The sequence below is a fragment of the Carlito syrichta genome, unplaced genomic scaffold, assembly GCF_000164805.1.
Source record: "Carlito syrichta isolate Samal-C Ts95f unplaced genomic scaffold, Tarsius_syrichta-2.0.1 Scaffold302616, whole genome shotgun sequence".
Taxonomy (NCBI): domain Eukaryota; kingdom Metazoa; phylum Chordata; class Mammalia; order Primates; family Tarsiidae; genus Carlito; species Carlito syrichta.
The window spans coordinates 363749-388899 of NW_007246712.1; the positions used below are offsets into that span (position 1 = coordinate 363749).

The 25151-nt window shown below is 45.7% G+C and overlaps 2 protein-coding genes across 2 annotated transcripts in view; one reads left to right on the forward strand and one right to left on the reverse strand.

Moving 5' to 3' along the window:
- Nucleotides 1-5731, reverse strand: part of SND1 (staphylococcal nuclease and tudor domain containing 1) — a 365164-nt gene extending 359433 nt beyond the window's left edge. The window contains exon 1 of the mRNA XM_021711814.1: nt 5197-5731. Within this exon, the coding sequence (XP_021567489.1) occupies nt 5197-5274 (78 nt within the window). The 5' untranslated portion in view covers nt 5275-5731. The remainder of the gene's footprint in view (nt 1-5196) is intronic.
- A 12635-nt stretch (nt 5732-18366) lies between these two features.
- LOC103259350 (60S ribosomal protein L36-like) lies at nt 18367-19015 on the forward strand. Its single transcript, XM_008057026.2, has 2 exons — nt 18367-18633; nt 18934-19015. Exons 1-2 carry the CDS (start codon nt 18377-18379, stop codon nt 19013-19015), a joined length of 339 nt encoding a protein of 112 aa, XP_008055217.1. The 5' UTR covers nt 18367-18376.
- Nucleotides 19016-25151: the final 6136 nt, after the last annotated feature.

Here is a 25151-nt window from a genome sequence, read left to right on the forward strand (position 1 = left end):
ATGAGCCATGAAGCCAGAAGTCTGATCTACTTTTTAAATTGTTTCTCCGGTACTCAGACAGAGCTTGACAGACAGCAGATGATCAATAATTATTTGTTCAGGAAAGAAAGGAAGCCGGGCTCAATGAATGGCTCAATGTGTAATCCCATGCTTTGAAAGGCTGAGGTGAGCAGACTGCCTGAGCCCGCGGGTTCGAGATCCGCCTGGGCAACTTGGCGAGACCTCATCTCTACATAAATCAAAAAAATTAGCCGGGCGTGGTAGCGCGCACCTGTAGTTCCAGCTACTTGGAAGGCTGAGGCGGAAGGATCGCCAGAGCCCAGCAGGTCAATGCTGCAGTGGCTGGGAGTGTGCCACTGCACTCCAGTCTGGGCAACACAGTGAGACTCCAACACAAAAAAAAAAAAAAAAAGAAAGAAAGGAAATATGACTGCTTAGCATTCTATTTCATTAGTTACTACATGGCAGCACCACAGCTAACATAACTAGAGCCAGATGGATGCTTCCTTTTCACAGAAAAATGAAAGTAGACCTTTAAGATATAGTAAAAACTCCTTTACATATAATTTTGATTGAAAGCTACCACACTTACCTGCTGGGAAATAGGTAATTTTAACACTACAGGGAAAAGCCTCCCATCCTGCATAAGCTAATCTAACGTAAGAAGTATCAGGTCAGCCGGGCTCGGTGGCTCAGCCTGTAATCCCGCGCCTTTGGGAGGCTGAGGTGAGTGGATTGCCTGAGCCCGCGGGTTCGAGACCCGCCTGGGCAGGCGAGACCTCATCTCTACAATAAATAAAATTAGCCAGGCGTGGTAGCACACGCCTGTAGTTCCGGCTACTTGGAAGGCTGAGGCGGAAGGATCGACGGAGCCCCAGCAGGTTGAGGCTGCGGTGGCCGGGAACAGCCACTGCACTCCAGTCTGGGCGACAGTGAGACTCCAACTCAAAAAAAAAAAAGAAGTAGCAGGTCAAAAGACTACCTTCTTCATTACAAATGGCTCTTCTAAAAATACTGTTTGTTATTCAGCTACCTTATTCCTTTGAGTAGTAAAAATGGGGGTATTTTAAGTAACATAGAACATTGGTTTTCCTACATAAGCTAAGTTCATGTAGGAAGTAGCAGGTCAAGAGACTACTCTGTCTCCACTGAACTCTTCAAAGCTTATTTTACATCTTAGTTCAGAAACCTAAGAAACATTTAGCTATGATGAACTAAATTATAGGTAGCATGGAAATGAGGCTGTACACTGAAGAAATTTCCACTAAGCTACTCAAAAAAGTCTAGATCTTGCTTTATAACAACCAGACAGTACAAGTTCAAGAGGAGGAGAAAATTATGGCCATCTCCTCCCAAGGATGATGGGATACCTTAGTGAACCAGTGAGAATCATGGTGCTTAATACAAAACAGAAGACCGGCAGATGATCCCTCCCCTTCAAGGCAATTAAGCTAAGAGGGTGGAGTGAAATGGGAACTGGGATTTGGCATTGTCCTCCCTTCAGTCTTCCACACCATAAGCAGGACAAGATATGCTACTTCCATGGCTGTACCTGATAAGCACAGAAGGTTCAAGTATTCAAGACTCATGCGGCTGCTGGGAAAGCAGCCCAGGTGCTCCTGCTTGAAAAGACTTGCAAACATAACAAATTACAAAAGAAAGGGTAAAAAGACAAAGAAAAGGGCTCTTTTCCCAAAACAGAGCAAATCAGATTAGTAACACCAGAGAAAACAGCCATCTCTATTAGCTACTAAGTGTGGCGACTGAATTTACACTAAATGCCCACGACTTCTCCTACCTCAGTTACTTAACATCGCCTGACAATATTCCATTACAGCTAAAGGTCTAGCAAATTGTTCAAAGAAAGCCAGAGTTAGAATCCTTCAAGGTTTTGAGAAAATAAGATCTGATTTGATAAAAAACATTTACTTACCCAGGTTGTAGTCTGTCCACCCACACTTGCTAGTCTCTTCCCAAGTAAAAATATAAATCCATCTTCAGTTTTTCCATCATCTTCACAGACTTTTGTCAGTAGCAGAACTGCTCCAAAATGCCTGTATCAACTAACTGCCCACTTCCTCCTTAAGCATTCCAGAACCAACTCTGTCCCTTCCCTCCACACTAACTAGCAGGCACAGGTGCTACCATCACCATCACTTTTTCAAAACTAGTGACAGTGTTTTACAACTTGTTTCCCCAAGTTCTTCAACCTTAAACAAAGCAAGGCAGGACTTAGTAAGATAGCAAGGCAGAGACCAGAAGAAACTTGTACCTTCCACAGCCTTACAACACTTTCTTTTGCCAAAAAAAGAGGAAGGACCACTGGTCAAGATGGTCCTTATAATCACACTTTGGGAGGCGAAGACGGGGGGATCACTTGAGGTCAGACATTTGAGACCAGCCAGGGCAACATAGTGAGATCTCACCTCTACAAAAAAAAATCTCAAAATTAGCCAGGTATGGTAGTGCACACCTATAGTTCCAGCTACTCAGGAGGCTGATGCAGGAGGACTGCTTGAGACCAGGAGTTGGCGGCTGGGGTAAGCACTGATTGTGCAAAACTTTAGCTGGGCAACAGAGTGAGACCTTGATTCAAAAAAGAGGTAGGACTGTTCCTCTTCACTGCAGTAAATCTCCACCTTCAGTTCAGTTCAGCCTGAGTCCAGAAAAATCCAGAAGATTCACATTGAAAAGTATCTCTGATTAGTCAGTGTTCCAGTTTCTGCCTCTCTTCCAAAAGGCAGAAAAGTTGTGTCTCCTGTTTTCCTATAAATCAAACTATTTCCTTCTCACTTTCATCTGTCACAGAGCTCCATCTTCCTTTGCAGAGTTCTTACAAAGCAGTTCCTAGTACCATTGGAAACGATTACTCTCCAGGAAATACAACTTTGCTTAGCAGAAGAGCTTCCCACAGAGCAATTTGCCAGTGGTCAATTTTTCGTTCCAGACAAGGCTTCTGAGCCGGGCACAAATCTGCCTGTCGCCCTGCAGTTCACTCAGCTTCCCGCCTCTAATCCCTGCCTGTAACTCACTCACCCATCCCCTGTAGTGTGGTCAGAGAATGCAGCCAATCTATACTCAGTATAGACTGATCAAATCACTGAATCTTAAATGCTCCCAGACTCAGCTATCTTCCATACCACACTTCTATGCACACAAAGACCATAAGCACCAAATGAAGTCACTTACCACAATAGCAGCTTACAGACAAGACAAGGAGTAACATCTAATCTTTTCTCAATTACAGTCAGCTTCACTTTCCTGCAGTTTGTGGCTACGCATCACCAGCCCTGCCCTCCGTGATATAAAGTAATACCCTGGAGTCCTGGAGTCAGAGGCATGGTGGTGTGATGTTGAAGAACATGTGCTCTGGCAGACAGACCTGGGTTCAAGGCTCAGCTCTGCCTCTTATTACCAATACAAAGTACCTGTCCTTGAGTAAACCATTCTTTCTAAACCTCAAATTACACATCTGTAAAATGTCACCAATAATTGTATCTACTTGCTATGTATTATAAATGAGACCATATAAGCAGAATACCTAGCACAAGACATGACAATAAACAAGCAATGGTTGATATTCAGTGTCCATGGGAGTAATTTGTGGGCAGTCAACTCAGAGAATCCGGATGCCCTGGAAGCCTTAAGTACTGTTGGAAGCAAAAATATCTTCGGTCCCATTCTTCCCCCAGACACAAATGAGAGGGGCCTTTAAGAACAATTCAAGTCTCAGCAAGGAAAAACCTCAGAAAGATCTACTTAGCGCTGCCAATTTCAACACCAGACAGGTGATGCTCTGTTCCTATGGTGAAATGAAAATCAGTTGAAATGAAAAAGCTAATGAAAGAGGAGCCACTTCAAAATAATCCTTTCATGGACCAGAGAGGGAAAAATATGTGAACTCTGGAAATTCCCTTTTCATTCAGTTTTTGATAAATTCTGACTCTGTTATGTATAAATAAAGGGAAAAGGAAACATTGAAAATCCCAAGCAGCTCAGATGGTGGCAGAATATTACCTAAGAAATGAACACATGGGAATTGAGGGGACAAATCTTGAAATAAATTTACACACAGACAAGCTGCAGGACATTTTAATCCTGTGAAAGACAATGGGACAACAAAATAGAAATTTTTAAAACTTTCTACAACAGTAAACACTGTGGAGCTTTGAGAGAAAGTATAAACAATACATGCTGTTCCAGATGGAAAAGACAGAATTGCAGTCTGAAACTAAACCTAAAAGTTTACAGTCATCACAACCAGAAAATCTGGTAACAAAGTTAAAAGTCCAAGATTTGGGAGGGCTGGGGGAAAGGATGATAGAGGGGGCAGGTGATAAAGTGAATTTATATTACAAAATTACCATGCATCTAGGTGTAAGTTTTAAAAATGAACCTTGCAGGGTCAGTTCGAGAATGTTGAAAGTGAGCGAATACAACATTGAGCAGAATCTATAGCGCTATGACCCCTGGACTGGGAATCAGAACACTTGGGCTCTTGTCTTGGCTCCCACCCAAGCCACCATGTGACCTTAGGCAGGTCACTTGCCCTCTTATACCTGTTTCCTTATCTGTAAGAGATGGAAAAGCAATGATGATTTCTAAGATTCATACCAGCCCACCACTTTAAAAATCAAAGGACACAACGATCAGGTGCTCTCAGGCCTACAGACTAAACACAAGAGGTGGAGGAACAAAGACAGGAAAAAAGAACCAAAAAGCGAGAAAACCTGAAGTGAGCGAGCGTCGGTAGAAACAGAAAAGCTTCACGACGGCCAAGTACTCCTAGGGTTCCAGGGAAGGGCAGATGTCAGGATCTCGAAAAACTGCCAACTAATCAGCAGATGTCAAAATGGACAGAAAGAAGGGGGACAGGAGGACATATCAACCAATTATCTCCGTTAATCAATCAGTCATCGAGCTGTCCTAGTGAACAGCCAAGGAGATCCGACTGCCGCGACCACAGAAATCACTGTGACCCCTGCTGCCAGGGTGTCCGGAAGGCAAGAACCAGCGGGAGCCCGTGTCGGGTTCCGTCTAGGGAGGGGATTCGGAGAACGGGTGAAAAGTGAGGAAGGGGACAGAGGAAAGGGCTTTTGGGAAATCATGCAGGCTGGCGGGAGGTGAAGAGGAGTCAACGCCTGATTCGCGCCTGAAGGAGGGCAGAGGGGTGGGTGTCCTGGATCCCGTTCTCACCATCTTGACGATGCCCCGCTGCACGGTGGGGACCGGGGGTCCCCCGGAGGAGCCGCCGCTCTGCGCGGAGGAGGCCATGTGTGGAGATGCAAAGGCAGCGAGCGGAGCGGCCGGCCGGGCTGAAGGTGTCAATGTGGATGTCGGTGTCACCGAGAGGCCGCCAGGCGAGAGAAGGGCTGGCGACCAGCTGCGGACGATGGACGGGACGGACGCGCTGGACGCTCACAGGAGCAGCAGCGGCACTGGGAGCGAAAGAGAAGACGCGATCTCCGCCGCCGCCACACGTTCTACTCGACGCGCAAGCGTGCCAGAGCGCCACCGCCCTCTAGCCAATGAGCGCCCGGAGCCTGCTGGCCCTCAAGCCAATGGACACCCGACTCACGAAGCCCCGCCCCTTAGTGCCCAAACGGATGGGGAGCTCCAGGAAGCGCTGAAAGAGCTGATTTGCGGTGATGGGCGAAATATGGGGCGGGACTTCCGGGGCAGATGGAGTAGGTGGTGTCGGGAGGTGTAGTGGGAAGGAAAGGACACGTCAGCATCTGGCCGCGGGGCGCGAGGGGCCATGGGAGTCCCGGGGGCGGGGCCAGCCGCGCCCTCATGCCCGACCCCGCCCATCACGTCCCGCCCGGCGGTCGTAAGGGCGTCCACGTGGACCTCGGTACACTGGGTGGGAGCGGCCGAACTGGAGAGTGCGTACTAGGAGGGTGAAGCCACGCAGGCCAGTCCTGGAGGAGTCTCCGTACTGCTGCACACCGACTTCCGACATTTTACCTTAGCCAAAAGTACGCGGCGAACTTGGAAAAGTCGGCAGTATGAAACCTTCTACCAATGTGGGGCATGACCCACATCGCGGCCGCCCGCCCCACCTGCAGTCAAGCGTGCGTTTCCTGTTTGTGTCGCTGGGGTCTGGCACTGGTAGGATGCTCCACTAATGTCTGTTGATAGAAAGCGTGTCTCCTCGAGGGATGCCCTGCACACGGGGGAGAACGACCGTCGTTCTTCGGCTTTTTCCCGGGGAAAAGGTAGCCCCTGGCCGATTGTGAAACGCTTCTAACCGCCTGATCCTCTCACCTAGCCCCAGCTTTTTCAGTAAAGAGGTAGGGGAAGGGACGGGAGAGCCAGGGCCTACAAATATTTGAGTGAATGTTTAGCGAGAACTAATGTTTGTTGAGTGCCCACTATGTGGAGCCTAGGACCTTGCGTGTGTTATGTCATTTAATCCTAAAACCTGGCTCTGTGCTAAGGATACCACTTCCCCTGCAGCTCTTAAGAGGTGGTTTGTATCACAGAAACAAAGAACAGAATACTACATGTTCTCACTCATAATCGGACTCTGAACATTTACCATAATACTATAAGAAAGGGATTGGCAGTAGTGGGATACTGCCGGAGTGTGTGGGGGGAACACAACATCACTAAGGGTACCTGATCTCAAACCAGGCAAAGTGGGGATCAAAGGGAGACCCAAACTTTACCTGTACAATGACCACTAATCCTGAATTGTACCCTACATCTTTAAAATAAAATATAAAAAACAAAATAAAACGAGGTGGTTTGTTTATTCTCCCATGCTCACATGTCCTAGGGTCAAGTTTTGGGGTTTGCATCACCTAGATCCGTAGCACTCCTTCCATGCCATGAATTTGTTCCCCCTCTTCAAAAAAAGAAAAAAAATTCCTGAAAGCTGATTCCATCTGGTTATACTACTCTCCATTTAGTTGACATTGTTGTCTACCGTGCCCCAACTGCTACCTTGTCATTCATTGACGCTGTTAACACCTGGTGCATACCCTTCTCCATCCAGTGATCCTGAAATACTTCAATATTTATGAAGTGACTTATCTGACACCCTGGCCTCTCAGCTCCCTAACCTGACCTTCAGTAAATTGGACTTCTGCACCAGGTTAGCCACATTATCCAGGACAGATAAAGCATTATAACTTCATGACTGAGATCTGTTAACTAAAAAAATCACACAATCTAAAAATCTACAAAAGGAGCCTTTCTTTCTTGTAAAGGGTTACAGCCTGCAAGCTGGGACGCGAGCATAGCCTAGGCAAAGACCAGAGACAGGCACTCTGAAGGAAGAAGGGTTGACTAAAGATATCATTCAACAGGTTACAGGAAGAACTATGAATATTCATGAAGGTAGTTCTGAGACATGCATATTCAACAAACATACATGTTACAACCCATGTTCACCATGGGATATAGACTTAATATTTAAGTATACTACAATTTGGCCCTGTATGTCAAAAGGGCTTTCAGGACACAAAGGCACTCAAATGCACAGCCTCTGTAAACGAGGAAGAACCAGTCCATGGTCAGTGGTCTGATCAGAAGAAAATTACTGAAATCAATCTCTTGTCCAATCAAAGCTGTAGGTATGGCTTGTGGCACAGGGGGTCAGTTTTTCAGTGTCTAATGGTGAGCTACAATTATTTTGTTTTGTTTTGAGTTGGGGTCTCACGCTATCACCCATGCTGGAGTGCAGTGGCACAATCACAGTTCACAGTATCCTTGACCTCTTGGGCTCTGGTGATCCTTCTGCCTCATCCTCCTTTGTAACTGGACTACAGGCATGTGCCATGATGCCTGGCTAATTTTTAAATTTTTTTTTTGTGAGATAAGGTCTCACTATGTTGCCCAGGCTAGTCTCAAACTCCTAGACTCAAGCGATTCTTCCCCACTTGGCCTCCCAAAGTGCTGGGATTATAGGCATGACCCAACACACCCAGGCTACAATTGTTTTAATATTGCTTATCTGGAGGCCCGTGCTTGCTTAGCTGCTATAGAAAAAGAAAAACTTTGTGGCAGTTAGAACATAGTAAGTATAGGGGTCTGTGACTTAACCCTTGCCCGGGTTAAGTTTATAATTTGGTGTCTTATTGCCACTGAGAGTCTGTTCTGTCAGTCTTTTGATCTCTATTTTAATATTAATGCTGGTCGGTTGCCTCTAAACTACAAAAGTGAGGTGTAACCAACCTCCCTTTCCCTTGTGGCCAAGAGGGGACCATTCATCTGGGGAGAGGGGGAGAAGTTAGAACTTTATTTTTAGTTTACCAGATGATAAACTCAAACACCTTATTCCTTGATCATAATTGCTGCCCTCATAATTGCTGCACTCAGTTTATTATCTTGTATCTTCTATTAATTGCATAACAATTTACCCCAAAACTTAAGTATTAAAGCAATGAGTATCTCACGGTTTCTGTGGGTCAGGAATCTGGACATGGCTTGGCTGAGGACCTTTTCCTCCGGGTCTCTCACAAAGCTGCAATCAAGATGTCAAGGGAGATTGGGGAATTGGGTAGTGGTCTCATCTCAAGGTCCCTCCTCTGACGGAAGGTAGATCTGTTTCCAAGCTCACTCATAGTTGTTGGCAGGATTCAGTTCCTCAAGAATGTTGAACTGAGAGCCTCAGTTCCTTAATGCCTCAGTCTCTTTCTACATGGTCTACATGGGTAGAAAGAGAGGACAAAATTTAATTAGAGTTTAAAATTCCTGAACCCTTTTACCCTCTCTTGGGCTTTCATCTGCTTTCTCCTGGATGCTTGGTTAGACTCAATGCACTGTCCATCATTTATCCACATCTGTAACCCCCATTGTCTTTCATTGGGTCCACCTGTCAAAACCCCAAGTGAGCCAGGCAAGGTGGCTCACGCCTGTAATCCCAGCACTTTAGGAGGCAGAGGCGAGAGGATTGCCTGAGGCTAGGGATTCAAGACCAGCCTGGACAACTTGGTGAGACTGCATCTCTAAAATAAATAAATAAAAAAGCCGGGCATGGTGGCACACACCTATGGTTCCAGCTACTTGGAAGACTGAGGCAGAAGGATTGCCTGCGTCCAGCAGGTTGAGGCTGCGGTGGCCCTGAGCGTGCCACGCACTCCAGCCTGAGTGACAGAGTGAGACTCTGACTCAGAAAAAGAAAAAAGAAAACCCAACTGTAGACCTCTAGGCCTTCTCCACACCTACCACCTAGCTCAAGAAAACACTCAGCTGTGCAGGTTGGTACCACAAATGAATGGGCCCACATACATTGCCTGGAATCTCTTCTGTATCCTCCTTTCAATCTCCAACTCCACTGGGTCTGTTTTAAACCTTCTCTGTTCTCTGAACTCCGGTGCTACTGTCTCCCACACTCTCAAACAGTGGCAAGGCCTCCTACTTGGAAGAGCAAACGTTATCAAGAATTCCCTCCATTTCCCACTACCAATCTAATATCTTATCTACCTTCTGATTCCTCTCTTCTTCCTTGTTACTGTTGACTAAAGAAAAAAAATCAAACTTTTAAAGAATAAAAGTTAGTCTTATTCAGAAGTCTTACTGGGAACTTTAGACCCAAGCTTATAGTTCAGGAACAGTGTTCCAACCCCTTGCTTATGTTCAGTACATGCAAAATCACATCAAAGTTTAGGTGTAAGACCACATCTGATTATAGAGTACTAAAGTGCATTTGGCTAGAGACTGTGGAAGCAGAATCACTAGCCCTGTCGCAGGTTATCTCATGTATAGGGAAAAGCAAGAAGTAGGGTCATTTATCTTGTAATGGATATAGTGACTCAGACAAGAGACATGGGGGATGTGGACTCTGTCCTGTCTTGTCTTCGAAGCATCTTCCTGGAGAGTTGCATGATGACACAGAGTCAGGGCCTTTGTGAAATTATGCTGGCAAGCAGAATGAGCAAACATGGCTTCTTATGTTTGCTACTTTGTCTCACAAAGAAAAAACTCCCTCCTCCTCCTGTGTTCTGGATCTGCCCCCCCCCCAAGCTTTTCAAAGACTCTTTTAATAGATAATTCCCTCTCTTGTTTTCACAGCCTCCCATTTTATCCTGAATTCTTTCCATTAGCATTTAAATATTCTCAAATTTCTTACATTGTTAAAGTAAATCAATTAAATAAATCTTTACTCCATACATCTCTCCAGAGCTCTCTTCTTCCTGAACAGGGAGACATTCTTTGTCGCCTCACATTCTTACCCCACCTTCAATCCTCAGCCGCTGCACTATTGCCCTTACCAATTTTTTTTTTTTTGAGTTGAAGTCTCACTCAGTCGCCCAGACTGGAATGCAGTGGCCGCTCCCGGCCACCGCAGCCTCGACCTGCTGGGCTCCAGCAATCCTTCCGCCTCAGCCTTCCAAGTAGCCGGAATTACAGGCATGCGCTACCACGTCCGGCTGATTTTTTGATTTATTGTAGAGATGAGGTCTTGCTGCCCAGGTGGGTCTCGAACCCGTGGGCTCAGGCAATCCACTCACCTCAGCCTCCCAAAGGCGCGGGATTACAGGCTGAGCCACCGAGCCCGGCTTTGCCCTTACCAATTTACTGAAACAGTTCTCTTCAAGGTCACTAACCTCCTTGCTACTACATTCAAAATGGACACTTTTCAGATCTCACTTTGCTGAGGTTTCCATAGCATTGGACACCATTTGCCCCTTGAAATGCCTCTCTCCTGAAATATCACATTCTCCTGGTATTTCTCCCACTTCCTGGCTTTTCCTTCTCATCTCCATCGTAAAGGACTCCTCCTTTGCTTGTCCCTTAATATTGATGTTCCTCAGGGTTCTTCTTGACACATCTTCTCTGCTAATTCTAAATGAAAGGACAGACCAAGAATGGGAAGCCATTTTTCATCTTGTTCTTAAACCCTGTCACAATGATGAGAAAGTAGAAGCTATGCTTTTGGAGAAATGCACACTTTAGGTATAATTAACTTTACCGACTTTGTCTTTTCAGAAACGAACTTTCAGGTATCAGAGGTATCTCATAGTGGCAATCAAGTTTGCCTAGAGTAAAGAGAATTTACAAGGCCTTAGACTTCATGCATTGGGCAAGGACTGTAAAAGTCATGAAACTTGTAATTACAAAAGTTATAACCGCTCAGAGGGAGAGCAGGTGGGGATTCGATCTTCCAGTAAATTGGGCACTATCTACAGGGAAGCCAAGGATTCCCCGAAGCTACCCACTGGGAATGCCTAGGAGATAAGGGGAGGTACACCCATTAGGTCTAAGGAATGTCGTTTGGGAAGGTGCAGGAGAGTTAGAATCCTTGTCACGCCCTTCTCTAGGGGCTATGATAATGTGGGCGAACATTAATGGGTCTCTGTGTTGCAGGTTCTCTGAGACATCCACAGATGGTTGATAAGGAAGTCACAGCGGTCACAGCAGTCACGTGCAACATCTTCAAGAAAAGGATTTAAGCCAGGACCCCGGGGGCTATGACTACCTAGAGTGTAGGCCCACTCTCTGTCTTTGGGGGGTGAACTTTTCTTAAATAAATCTTTTCCTCTCACCTCTGTGTGTCGCAATTCTTTGCAATCTACTCAGATCTCTGGATTCCCAGCATGCGCACCTCTGGTTTGCCAGCCCCGGCAGTGCTGCACGCCTCCCCTCGCCTCTCCACCCTCACCCTGTCCATTCGTACCCTAACACTAAACATTCCTCTCTCTCCCTCATTCCTTCCCTAATTTCAGAAGTCTGTTAGATCTATAGTAGCACAAACACCCAGGATCTGGAACCAGACTGCCTGAGCACAAATCCCAACACTATCCAACCTTGAGCAGGTTGTATATGTCTCTGTGCCTTGGATTTCTCATCTATTAAAAATATATATATCATAATAGGATTCATCTCCTAGGATTGTTTTGGTTTTCAGGATCATATGTTAAAAACTTGCCGGGTACAGTGCCTCATGCCTGTAATCCCAGCACTTTGGGAGGCAGAGGCGAGAGGATTGCCTGAGTCCTGGGGTTCTAGAGCAGACTGGGTAACTTGGAGAGACCTTGTCTCTACAATAAATCAAAAATTTAGCCGGGTATGGTGCCATGTTCCTGTGGTTCCAGTTATTTAGAAGACTGAAGACATGGAAGGCTGAAGTGGCAGGATCACCTGAGCCCAGCAGGTCAAGGCTGTGGTGGCTGTAAGTGTGCCACTGCACTCCAGCCTGGATGACAGAGTGAGACTCCGACTCAAAAAAAAACAAACAAAAAAACAACTTAGAACATTGCCTGGGTCTGTGTTGATTTTTTTGATTGCTGGTAGATAAGATATTTGATACTAACTGTTATGACTCTAAAATTCATGATCTTTCCACTATGCCTTTACTGAAAGGAAAAGGACTTTGAAACCTTAAGACTCTTTTTGTGCAGTGGAGAGGCACACATACATGATGGTCAAGATTCATTGAAAAAAACAAAAAAAATTGAAAAAATAAACAAAACACCCTCTTTCCTGAATTCTCTTAAAAATGAATGTAGGAAATATGTTTCTAGCAGTAAAAACAGCCTAAATATATTGAATACAAAACATATGCACTAAAAAGATTCTATACTACATGTCTTTACCTCCATTATGTAGTTTAATACTTAGAGCAACCCTATGAAGTAGATATAATCCTTATTTTTCACAAAGGAGTACATTAGTGCTTAGAAAAAGTGAACAAGCAAATCTAGGTCAACAGCTAATAAGACTCAAGATGTGAACCCAGAACTTTCTACCATAAATAGTTCTCTCTTAGTTATTTGACTAGCCTACTTCTAAGGTGTTCAAACATGGCTCACTCATCCTGGGCCTTTATAGAACTCAGAAGCTGGGCAAAGGAAGAGTTTTCAGCTCTTCAATAAGATTCCTTTGGGAAAACAGGAGGAACTTAACCCTGTGGAGAAATTTCCTGCCTCCATTCTCCCCGGCCAAACCCACCTCCAACTTCAACCCATCCTCCATACTATTGACCTGATGTTCTTTTTTTTTCTTTTAAGTGGGGGGTCTCACTCTGTCATCCAGGCTGGACCACAGGGGTATGATTACAGCTCACCGCAGTTTCAATCTGCTGGGCTCAGGCGATCCTTCTGCCTCAGCCTTCCAAGTAACTGGAACTACAAGACACATGCCACCACACCTGGCTAATTTTTCTGATTTATTGTAAAGATGAAGGCTCACCAAGTTGCCCAGGCTGGTCTTGAATCCCTGGGCTCAGGCAATCTTCTCACCTCCACCTCCCAAACTGCTGGGATTACAGGTGTGAGTCATCACACTCGGTCTGGCTAATTTTTAAAAAAATTTTTATAGATAGGAAGTCTCACTATGTTGCCTAGGCTGGTCTTTGTCTCTTGGGCTCAAGCAATCCTCCCACCGTGGTCTCCCAAAATGCTGGAATTATAGACATGAGCCACCTCACATAGCTTGGTGTTGTTTCTAAAACGCAATTTTCAATAACATCAGCTCCCTCCTTAAAATCACAGTGGCTTCCTCTCTGCTTCAGGATAAAGTTTCAACTCTTTAGCATAGCGCATAGCACAGCTCCCTCACCACCTGGACCTGACCTATCTTTCAGTTGCTGTCCTTCCTTCCTTCCTCCCTCTCTTCCTATCCTCCTTCCTTCTAGTTTTGCTGTATATTTAAAAGAAAAGCCCACTGGGCATGGTGGCTCACACCTGTAATTCCAGCACTTTGGGAGGCAGAGGTGAGAGGATTACCTGAGTCCACAGGTTCGATACCAGCCTGGGTAACATGGTGAGACCTCATCTCTACAATAAATCAAAAAATTAGCCTTGTGTGGTGGCACAAGCCTGTAGTTCCAGCTACTTGGAAGGCTGACGTGGAAAGATTGTCTGAGTCCAGCAGGTCAAGGCTGTGGTGACTGTAAGCGTGCTACTGCACTCCAGCCTGGACAACAGAATGAGACTCTGAATCAAAAAATAAAATAAAATAAAATATTTGTTCTAAATAAATAAATAGAAAGCCTCATAAACCCAAGTGGTCTAGATTAGTGCTTTCTAAAAGAACTTTCTGCAATGATAAAAATGTTGTGTATATGTACTGTCCAACATGGTAGCCACCAGTCACCTGTGGTTTATGAGCCCTTGAGATATGGCTAGTGCAACCGAGGAATTGCATTTTTTTTTTGAGTCAGAGTCTGACTCTGTCGCCCAAACTGGAGTGCAGTGGCACACTCACGACTACCCCAGCATGGACCTGCTGGGCTTAGGCCCTCCTTCTGCTTCAGCCTCCAAGTAGCCGGACCTACAGGCATGTGCTACCATGCCTGGCTAATTTTTTGGATATATTGTAGAGAAGAGGTCTCAGCAAGTTGTCCAGGTTGGTATTGAACCCCTGGACTCAGGCAATCCTCTCACCTCGGCCTCCCAAAGTGCTGGGATTATAGGCTTGAGCCACAGCACCCGGTCAGGAAGTGAATTTTTTTTTTTTTTTTTTTTGAGTTGGAGTCTCACTCTGTTGCCCAGACTGGAGTGCAGTGGCCACTCCCGGCCACCGCAGCCTCGACCTGCTGGGCTCCAGCGATCCTTCCACCTCAGCTTTCCAAGTAGCTGGAACGACAGGCGCGCGCTACCACACCCGGCTAATTTTTGATTTATTGATAATTTTTGATTTATCGCCAAGTTGCCCAGGCGGGTCGCGAACCCGCGGGCTCAGGAAATCCACTCACCTCAGCCTCCCAAAGGCGCGGGATTACAGGCTGAGCCACCAAGCCCGACAGGAAGTGAATTTTTGATGTTATTTAATTTTAATTAATTTGCACATGACTGGTGATTATTGCATAGCATAAGACTCAGTGCATTAAATTTGAATACTGCTGTTGTCATAATTTTCTATATAGGTTTTTAATTTCTATATAGGTTTTTAATTTCTATATCCAAACTTAATTAAAATGCATAATGGCATAAGATATTTTTTAAAAAATTTTAACAAACAATTTAAAAAGTTTATAACATTAAAGTGGAATGTGAATTCTGTTAATAATCCTAGTAGAAACAAAATTTATTTCAGTTGAAGGAAGATAATGCACTCTTCCCAATTTGCCCTACTATATAGTAACTCAATGTAAAGGATTTATGAAGGTATAATATGTATTTATACAATTACATGAGTTGAGCTATGGTTACAAAACTTTTAATTAATGGATCAACTGTGTGCCCTGTCTGGTTGTCAATTAATGGCAAGGCCAACGTCCATTCTATTCTCCCAGATGTCATTAATCAATGCCTCTGGGTTCTCAGATAATTGTAGATAATGGTATATTGATTTGCTCTTGCTACAACTATTGTCTTTGACCTCTGTTGAGTTTTATCACTCTGGACCTTGCTGTCACACAAATTTCAAACAAAAAAAAAGGCATAAGGAAAACTCCATTCAATAGTACCACCTTATTATAGGGTAGTACGTTACTCTGAGTCTCTGTAAGCTGAGATGATCAAGATAAGATGGAGCCTGAGGATTCCTTCTTCCTCTATCCCCAGAACCTCAAGGTCAGCAAACTCAGAATTAGGAAAGTTTCAGCAAGTAACAGCAAACTAGATTAACCATGGGAAAAATAGTAGTCCCCTTTATTGGGGGGGATTGGGGGGGATATATCCAAGACCCCCAGGAGTTGCCTGAAACCATAGATAGTACCATACCCTATGTATACTATGTTTTTTCCTTATGCTTACAGACCTATGATAAAGTTGAATTTATAAATTAGGCACAGAAGAGATTAACAAGTGATAATAATAAAATAGAGCAATTATAATAATATATTGCAGAAAAAGTTATAAGGACATGATCCCTCTCTCTCTCTCTCTCGCTCTCTCTCGCTCTCTCTCACTCTCTCTCGCCCTCTCTCGCTCTCTCTCTAAATATCTTCATATTTTCAGACCACAATTGACTATAGGTAACTAAAACTGCAGAAAGCAAAACAGATAAGCGGAACTATTGCACGTTTCTCTTTCACAAATCAAGAAGTTGGGGGTATTTGTTTTGAGGCTCAGCCATCTCAGTTCAGGCATCACTGCAACTTTCTTGGCTTTTCCCTTGTTTCAAAATAGCTGCTTTAGCTCCAGACACTGGGAGAAGGAGGAGGAGGAGAAGATGGAGGAGAAAACAGTGTCAGAAATGTCCATTTTTATCAGGAGAGCAAAAGTTTTCCCAGAATTGTCTGTCCTAGGCCTCTGCTTGCTGCACAGACTGCTGGGAAGGCAATCAGATTGACAAAGGAGAGGAAATCAGGAATGGGTGGCTAGAGTGACCTGAGCACTGGGCCCCATCTTTGTTTCTGGCCCCGTTCTGCCCTTCTAGAACTTTGGACTATTCCCAAACCCCATCCCCTTCAAGGCAGAATCCTGGCTTCTCATTCTCTCCAGACTAAAAAAACCAGAAGCAGTCAGCAGTGTTTCATGCTTGCTGTCTCTGGACCAGGGTCCCCACTACGAAAGGCTTGCTCCAGGAGTGTGCAGGTCAGGGAGCAGGGACTTCCTTCTCCTGATCGTAGAAAGGCCTCCTGTCCACTGAAGGACATAGCTCGTGGGCATTGCTTTCTGTGGCTCACTGTGTCTCCAGCAACTCTAGCCACTTGAGGAAACTCACCCAAGGCTTTCTATCCCTATATTTTCGTTTACCCTCACTTCCTTCCATGTGGAGTGAACTTCAGTAGTTCAGTTCAGACCTAGCTTCTCCCATGACACCTTCTGAGAGACCTCAAACCAGAAGTGACTCCTCCCTCCCCTGTACCTCCAACCCCTCTGGATGACACCTCACCAGTGGGTGCACTGCACTCTTCCTGCATTATATTTACTTGGGTAACAGTTGAACTGGCCTGTAAACTTTTTGATAACAAGCTTCTATGAGTCTTGTTAATGTTTGTGTTCCCCTAGGCCTGGCAGTGTCTTGTAAAGAATAAGGACTCAATCGGGCTCAGTGGCTCAAGCCTGTAATCCCAGTACTGTGGGAGCCCATGGAGAGGGGATTGCCTGAGCTCACAGGTTTGAGAACTGCTTGGGCAATTTGGTGAGATCTCATCTCTACAATAAATATATTTAAAAAAAATTAGCCGGGTGTGGTAGCGCGTGCCTGTAGTTTCAGTTACATGGAAGGCTGAAGCGGAAGGATTGCCTGAGCCCAGCAGGTTAATGCTGGGGTGGCCATGAGCATGCCACTGCACTCCAGCCTGGGTGATGGAGTAAGTAAAAAAAAAAAAAAAAAAAAAGAATAAGGACTCAATGAGTGTATTTTGGGTTTTTTGTTTTTTTGAGTCAGAGTCTCACTGTGTTGCCCAGGCTGGAGTGCAGTGGAACAATTACGGCTCATTGCAGCCTCAAACTCCTGGGCTCAAGCAATCCTCCTACCTCAACCTCCTGAGTAGCTTAGACCACATCTGGCTAATTTTTCTATTTTTTTGTAGAGACAAGACTTTACTTTGTTGCCCAGGTTGGTCTTGAATTCCTGGCCTTAAGCAATCCCCCGCCTCAGCCTCCCAAAATGCTGGGATTACAGGTGTGAACCACTGCACCTGGCAATAAGTGTATTTTGAACTAAATTGAAGTTTTCAGTCTGTTTGGACGTCTAAGATGTCTTATATACCTTCTCTTTGCATTTCATATATCCATTATATATCCTTTGTGGGTTTTTGATTTTTGTTTTTGGAAATTAAACCTGAGAATGTTAGTAGTGTTTAGGATGAAAGTTGGGATTATGGTGTGGGTTATTATTATTGGGCAGGTCCCAGTATGGAATAGTTCATTGAGTTACACATTTTAGTTAACAGTCGAGTGCGGTGGCTCACTTCTATAATCACTTTGGGAGGTGGAGGTGAGAGGGTTGCCTGAGACTGGGGGTTCAAGACCAACGTGGGCAACTTGGTGAGAACTCATCTCTACAGTAAACCAAACCAAATGGCATGAGCCTGTAATTCCGGCTACTTGGAAGCCTAAGACGGAAGGATGGCCTGAGCTTTGCAGGTCAAGGCTGAGGTAGCCATGAGCATGCCACTGCACTCCAGCCTGGGTGACAGTGCGATTCATAATCCAAAAAAAACCAAAAAGTCTTTGCTGAGAGTCAAAGGGCAGGGGCAGAGCTGAGGCTTGGGCCAGGATCCACGTGGCAGGTTGAAGGGGCACACAGTCCATTCAGGGTGGATTTCAGGATGATATGTGCATTTTTTTTTCAGGCACCTTGTTTGAGATCTTCTCCAGATTAATTCTCCAGAAGGATAACTATTTGAGATGGAATAATGCTCTGTGTCAGCCACATTCCACACAAATGCCACAGAGTCACCACAAAGTGGGAAATCATCTATTTCCTCTTTACTCCAAGTCTTTGTTTCATGTATTTGGGAGCGGCATAAAACCCAGTAAGAAATGATTTTACCTTCCAACGCGGCAGCTATTGGAAAGCAGCAGCCATGGCCTTGCGCTACCCCATGGCCGCGGGCCTCAATAAGGGTCACAAGGTGACCAAGAACGTGAGCAAGCGGAGGCACAGCCACCGCCGCGGTCGCCTGACCAAGCACACCAAGTTTGTGCGGGACATGATCCGGGAGGTGGACGGCTTCGCCCCCTACGAGCGGCATGCCATGGAGCTGCTCAAGGTCTCCAAGGACAAGCGGGAGTTCAAGTTCATCAAGAAACGGATGGGGAGCCGGGCTCGATGGCTCACCCTGTAATCCCGCCCTTGGGAGGTTGAGGTGAGTGGATTGCCGAGCCCGCGGGTTCGAGACCCGCCTGGGCAACTTGGTGAGCCCTCATCTCTACAATAAATCAAAAAAGCAGCCGGGCGTGGTAGCGCGCGCCTGCAGTTCCAGCTACTTGGAAGGCTGAGGCGGAAGGATCGCGGAGCCCAGCAAGTCGAGGCTGTGGTGGCCGGGAGCGGTCACTGCACTCCGGTCTGGGCAAGAGTGAGACTCCAACCCCCCCCCCCAAAAAAAGAAAAGAAAATAAAAGAAAAGAAACGGGTGGGGAGGCATATCCTCACCAAGAGGAAGCGCGAGGACCTGAGCAACGTGCTGGCCGCCACGAGGAAGGCGGCGGCCAAGAAGGACTGAACCTCCCGGCCCCAATAAAGCCTTTGTGGAACCCGAAAAAAAAAAAAAAAAGAAAGAAAGAAATGATTTTATAAAGTGGCAAGCTAATTCTGCATTGAGACTATACCTGTTGTTCAGTGAAAAGCAGTTAACACAGTATGCTTTCCCAAGAGTGCTTCAGAGGGTAGGCTGCTGATCTATGCTGCCTTGAACTGAGCTACACAATCACAAGCTCTTTTCCAGCTCAGGGACCTTGAGCACTTTTCCTCTGTCTGTCCTGAGAACAGGGAACAAAAATGGAAAACAGTTCTGCATTCCCGGAGCTCACATTCTAATATCAGAAACTTGAGATAACATCATGATGATATTTAAATTTTAAATTTGGATTAAAACCAAAAGGCACAATCAAGTTATATAATTCTCACTGTCTGATCAATGGAAGCATATTATATAATGAGAAGAGACAAACATCTCCCTTGACATTGAGTCCTAGAAGGCTTTCATTATGTGACTCTCTATCTAGAGAATAATGAGTAATGTAACAGGCAATGTTTTAACAGAACTTTGTAAGAGATGCAAAAATGTGCCTATTTCTTTTCTTTCTTTTTTTATTTTTGAGTCGGAATCTCACTCTGTTGCCCAGGCTGGAGTGCAGTGGCATGCTCATGGTCACTGCAGCCTCGACCTGGAACTACAGGTGTGCATCACCACACCCAGCTAATTTTTTGATTTATTGTAGAGATGAGGTCTCACCAAGTTGCCCAGGCTGGTCTCGAACCTGTGGGCTCAGGCAATCCTCTCACCTCTGCCTCTCAAAGTACTGGGATTACAGCCATAAGCCACCAAGCCTGATTAGAAATGTGCCTATTTCTTATAAAAAGTTCACATAAAACCTAAAGGAATTTTATTGGATTGTAACTCAGTGAAAGATTCCACAGTAGGGAACAGCAATCATAATAGAAGAAAAAAATCAGCCATAAAAGGAGAGAGCCAGAATACCTAATTCTTTCTTTCCAGGTACTGGCATCCTAAACATGTAAGAAGGAGAAAACAAGACCTTCTAAAATATTCTAAGTGAAACAAGTGAAGAGGATAATATTTAGGCATTCATCAGCACACACCATCTTGGTGAGGGAAGTTGAACAGAGACATCCTAAAACTGGATTCCCTAAACTTAACATGACTCTGACCCTTCATGTAAACCCTCCCAATGTCATGGTAAATCGATTCAGTGTGGATAGAGAAAAGCCCGCACTGGGGATGGTAGCTCATGCCTATAATCCCAGCACTTTGGGAGGTCAAAGTAGTAGGATTGCTTGGATCTGGGAGCTTGAGGCCAGTCGGGGCAACATAGAGAGACCCCATCTCTACAAAAAATTTAAAAATTAGTCTCCATTTCTTACCAGTATAAAAATTTCCTAGAGCAAGGAAGGGCAGGAGAAAGAAAAGGAGGCAGAACATAGTGAAAGCATAATAAATGCTCACAGAAAATGCTGTAATTTGTTAGCAGGTTGTGGCACTGATTAACTTTTCCCCAGCCAACTTACCTCTCACTCCTAGCCTCCACAGGGAGGGCATTTCTCAGGGTTGTTTTCCCTCAGGGGCAGAAAGGGGAGTGCTGGTTATATAATGCTAGAGAAAAGTGCTGAAGTCCCATTGTAATCACTCATTCAGGGACCAGTGTTGCTGCTACCTGGCAGGACTTGGCCCCACCAGCCCTGTCTACCAGAGCACACCCTGGAAGGAGAGCAAATTGCTTCTCTTCAGTGACAGCATGATGGTTATACCATTCTAGCCTCCAGTAGAATTCACCTGAGAGAGAAGAATGAATAACAGTACCTGTGACCATAAAACAACAGGGAACAAAAATGGGCAACTCTTTCCTATTTGAGTTTTTTGCCTAGCCTTTTGTTGTGCACCATTTCTGTGTATCTGTGTAATCCACTTTTTTTTTCTTTTTCTTTGTTCTTTTTGAGTTGGAGTCTCACTCTGTTGCCCAGACTGGAGTGCAGTGGACGCTCCCGGCCACCACAGCCTCAACCTGCTAGGCTCCAACGATCCTTCCGCCTCAGGCTTCCAAGTAGCTGGAACTACAGGTGCGCACTGCCACGCACCTGATTTATTGTAGAGATGAGGTCTCGCCAAGTTGTCCAGGCAGGTCTCGAACCCTCAGGCTCAGGCAATCCACTCACTTCAGTCTCCCAAAGCGTGGGATTACAAGCTGAGCCACCGAGCCTGGATCACTCCCTGATTTTCTAGTGGTTAGGATTCAGCGCTCTCACTTTTTTTTTCTTTTGAGGCAGGGTCTCACCCTGTCGCCCAGGCAGGAGTGTAGTGGCACAATCCCAGCTCACAGCAGCCTCTACCTTCTGGGCTCAGGCAATCCTTCTGCCTCAGCCTTCTGAGTATCTGGAACTACAGGTAGGCAACACCACACCTGGACAATTTTCTTTTTTTTTTTTGTAGAGATGTGAGGTCTCACTATGTTGCCCAGGTTGGTCTCAAACTTGTGAGCTCAAGCAATTCTCCCGCCTCAGCCTCCCAAGGTGCTAGGATTACAGGCATGAGCCACCACACCCTGCCACATGCTTGTAATTTTTGATAGCTATGAAGCCTCTTGTCACCTTCTCTTGGTACTTAAGTCAATTATAAAAACTATCTGGCCGGGTGCAGTGGCTCATGCCTGCAATACCAGCACTTTGGGAGGCCGAGGCAAGAGGATTGCTTGAGCCCAGGCTGGGCAACAAAGTGAGACCTGTCTCTACAAAAAATTTTTTTTTAATTAGCTGGGCATGATGTCACATGTCTGTAGTCCCAACTACTCAGGAGACTGAGGCAGAGGATCACCTGAGCCAGGACGTCAAGACTGCAGTAGTTGTGAATGTGCCTCTGCACTCCAGCCTGGGTGACAGAGTGAGACTTTGACTCAAAAATCAACCAATCAATAAAAACTGCCACTTATTCAATCTCTACAGTGGGGGCAGGCATAGCACTAGACTTTTTTTTTTTGAGTTGGAGTCTTACTCAGTCGCCCAGACTGGAGTGCAGTAGCTGCTCCCAGCCACCGTAGCCTCAACCTGCTGGGCTCCGGCAATCCTTCCACCTCAGCCTTCCAAGTAGCTGGAATTACAGGCATGTGCTACCACGCCCAGCTGATTTTTTTGATTTATTGTAGAGATGAGTTTTCGCTGCCCAGGTGGGTCTTGAACCCGCGGGCACAGGCAATCCACTCACCTCAGCCTCCCAAAGGCGCAGGAATACAGGCTGAGCCACTGAGCCCGGCTAGACTTTTTTTTTATATATTGTCATATTATCTCATGAAGTTACTATCATAATCCCATGGGGGATACACTATTTCCATTATAATGACAATAAAACTGTGACTCAGGAGGATGAGATTCAACCCAATCTATTTGACTCTCAAATTAAAGCTCTTAATCCTCTGCCAGTCAAGCTGTTCATGAGACATTGTTTTGGAAGCCTCCACACAGAGGCTGGGGTCATTGCCAAAGACCTCTTCCTTTTCTTTTTTTTTTTTTGAGTTGGAGTTTCACTCCATCACCCAGACTGGAATGCAGTGGCCGCTCCCGGCCACCGCAGCCTCGACCCACTGGGATCCACCGATCCTTCTGCCTCAGCCTTCTGAGTAGCTGGAATTACAGGCGCGCGCTACCACACCCAGCTGATTTTTTATTTATTATAGAGATGAGGTCTCGCCAAGTTGCCCAGGTGGGTCTCGAACCCGCAGACTCAGGCAATCCACTCACCTCAGCCTCCCAAAGGCGCGGGATTACAGACTGCGTCACCGACTGCGTCACCGAGCCCGCCTTCTCTTCCTTTTCTTAATGCTCACTAGATATGCCTGTGTTTTCTTGTCTCACAGGCTTCTTGCCCACTCACCTTTGTTTTCCGCATCAGATGGGCCCCCCACCCCCGGTTTCCCCTCAAGTTCTAGAAATTAAATGCTTGACTGAATGGGTCATTGTTTCAAGTCACCAGGGCAATTCTCTGTGTAGCACTCACAAAACTTGGGTAAATTTTTCCCTCTTATCTAACTTGATTGTCCTCTCTCAGCCAAGGAAATGTCTGTTCCTACAAATTAGAGATTGCAGGGAGTTGAGTCTCCTTTAACCTTCTTCTTGGGTTAAGACAGCGCTGATAATATCTGAGAAGTTTCAGAAGTCCTGGGACTTTTTTTTTTTTTTTTTACTTGGAGTCTCACTCTGTTACCCAGGCTTGAGTGCAGTGGCATGCTCACAGCAACTGCAGCCTTGACGCTGGGCTTAGGCAATCCTTCTGCCTCAGCTTTCAAAGTAGCTGGTACAGGCATGCACCACCATGCCCAGCTAATTTTTTTATTTATTGTAGAGACAACATCTTGCCAAGTTGCCCAGGCTGGTCTCAAATCCCAGAGCTCAGGCAATCCTCTTGCTCTGCCTCCCAAAGTGCTGGGATTATAGGCATGAGCCACTGTGCCCAGCCAGGAATTATTTTTAAGGAGATTTGCTTTAATAATTTGTGACTGTCTCAACTCCATCCCCTCATTTTCAAGGCCTTTGTCCTCTTGTAGGGGTTTCTTTCTCCCACGTCCTTGGTGGACAAATGCTGCCCTTGGGTTGCTCAACAGAGGTCTTGTGACCTGGTCCATGGCCACTTTCTCCACCCCAACTCATGCATCCTGGTCCTATGGTCAGGCATCTTCTCCTGGAGGCAGCGCGTAGGGTTGTGTGCGTCAGATGGACCCTGGACAGCTCCTGATCTTTTCCTTACCCTGGGCTCTAAAGCTTTCAGGGAAAGACAGGATGAATTTAACTTAAGATTCAAAAGCACTGAAAAGAACATGATGGCCAGCAGAAAGTAGTGTTGGCCCCACATCCACCCCATGGAGTGGTCCAAGGAGCACTGGTGGTAAGGGTAAAAGGAGAAATGTCATGTTGATGAAAACCAGGAGAATGATTCCTTGCTGGATACTGACTTTATAGTCCCTGCACAGGAAGCAAGGTAGGACCTCACCTTTGGGGCCAGGCAGGAAAGGGCAGAACAGAAGATGCTCAGTTCTTGGGAAGTGGCTTGGAAAGGGCCTGGCTATTTCTCTCCAGGCTTCTGGGCTACAGGACTACCGTAGGAGAGATGCTAATTAAAACAACAATCATCCGTTATGAGTTGTACTGTATCTTCCCAGAACTCACATGTTGAAGTCTTCACCCCAGTACCTCATAATGTGACTGTATAGGGGACCCAAAAAACCCCAGATTTATTTTTTGGAGGGCAGGCCCCATGTAGTACAAGCTTTCCCTGCTAGGTAATTGTTCTAGGAAGCCTTAGTGTACCAGCTAGTGATGTTGTGAAAGGCTGAGCATGGCTTCAGTGAATTATTTTTGGAGATTCTTTCAATGCATTTGCCCATTTCATGATGGGCGATTTATGAGCGCACCTGCCCACACCGCGCTGAGTATTCAGCAGTTTTTGATCAAAAATGGCACTGCCCCTGTGCACCACCTATTCACCCTATCTTGCTCCAAGCAACATTTTTTTGTTTCCTCAGATTAAGAGTCTTCAGAGAGAAACATTTTTTGCCAATGTAGAAAAGGTGAAACCAAAAATAGCAGGTAGGCCGGACAAGGTGTCTCACGCCTGTAATCCCAGCTCTTTGGGAGGTCGAGGTAAGAGAATTGCCTGAGCTCACCAGTTCGAGACCAGCCCAGGCAACTTGGCGAGACCTCATCTCTACAAAAAATAAAAGAAAATTAGCTGATTGTGGTGGCGCATGCCTGTAGTTCCAGTCACTTGGAAGGCTGAGGCAGAAGGATCAGCAGGTCAAGGCTGCAGTGACTGTGAGCGTGCCCCTGCACTCCAGCCTGGGCAACAGAGTGTGACTCCAACTCAAAAAAAAAGCCAAAAAATCGAAAACCAGTAGGTGCACTAAAAGGCATCAAAATTGACAAGTTCAAAAACTAATTTGAGCAGTGGAAAAAGCGTCCTGATAGGTATACTGAATCAAATGGAAAGTACTTTGAAGGTGACTGACAATTAAACATGTAAGAATAAATATACAGGCCAGGTGTGGTGTCCTATAATCCCAGCACTTTGGGAGGTCGAGGTGAGAGGATTGCCTACACCCACAGGTTCAAGACCAGCCTGGGCAACTTGGTGAGAC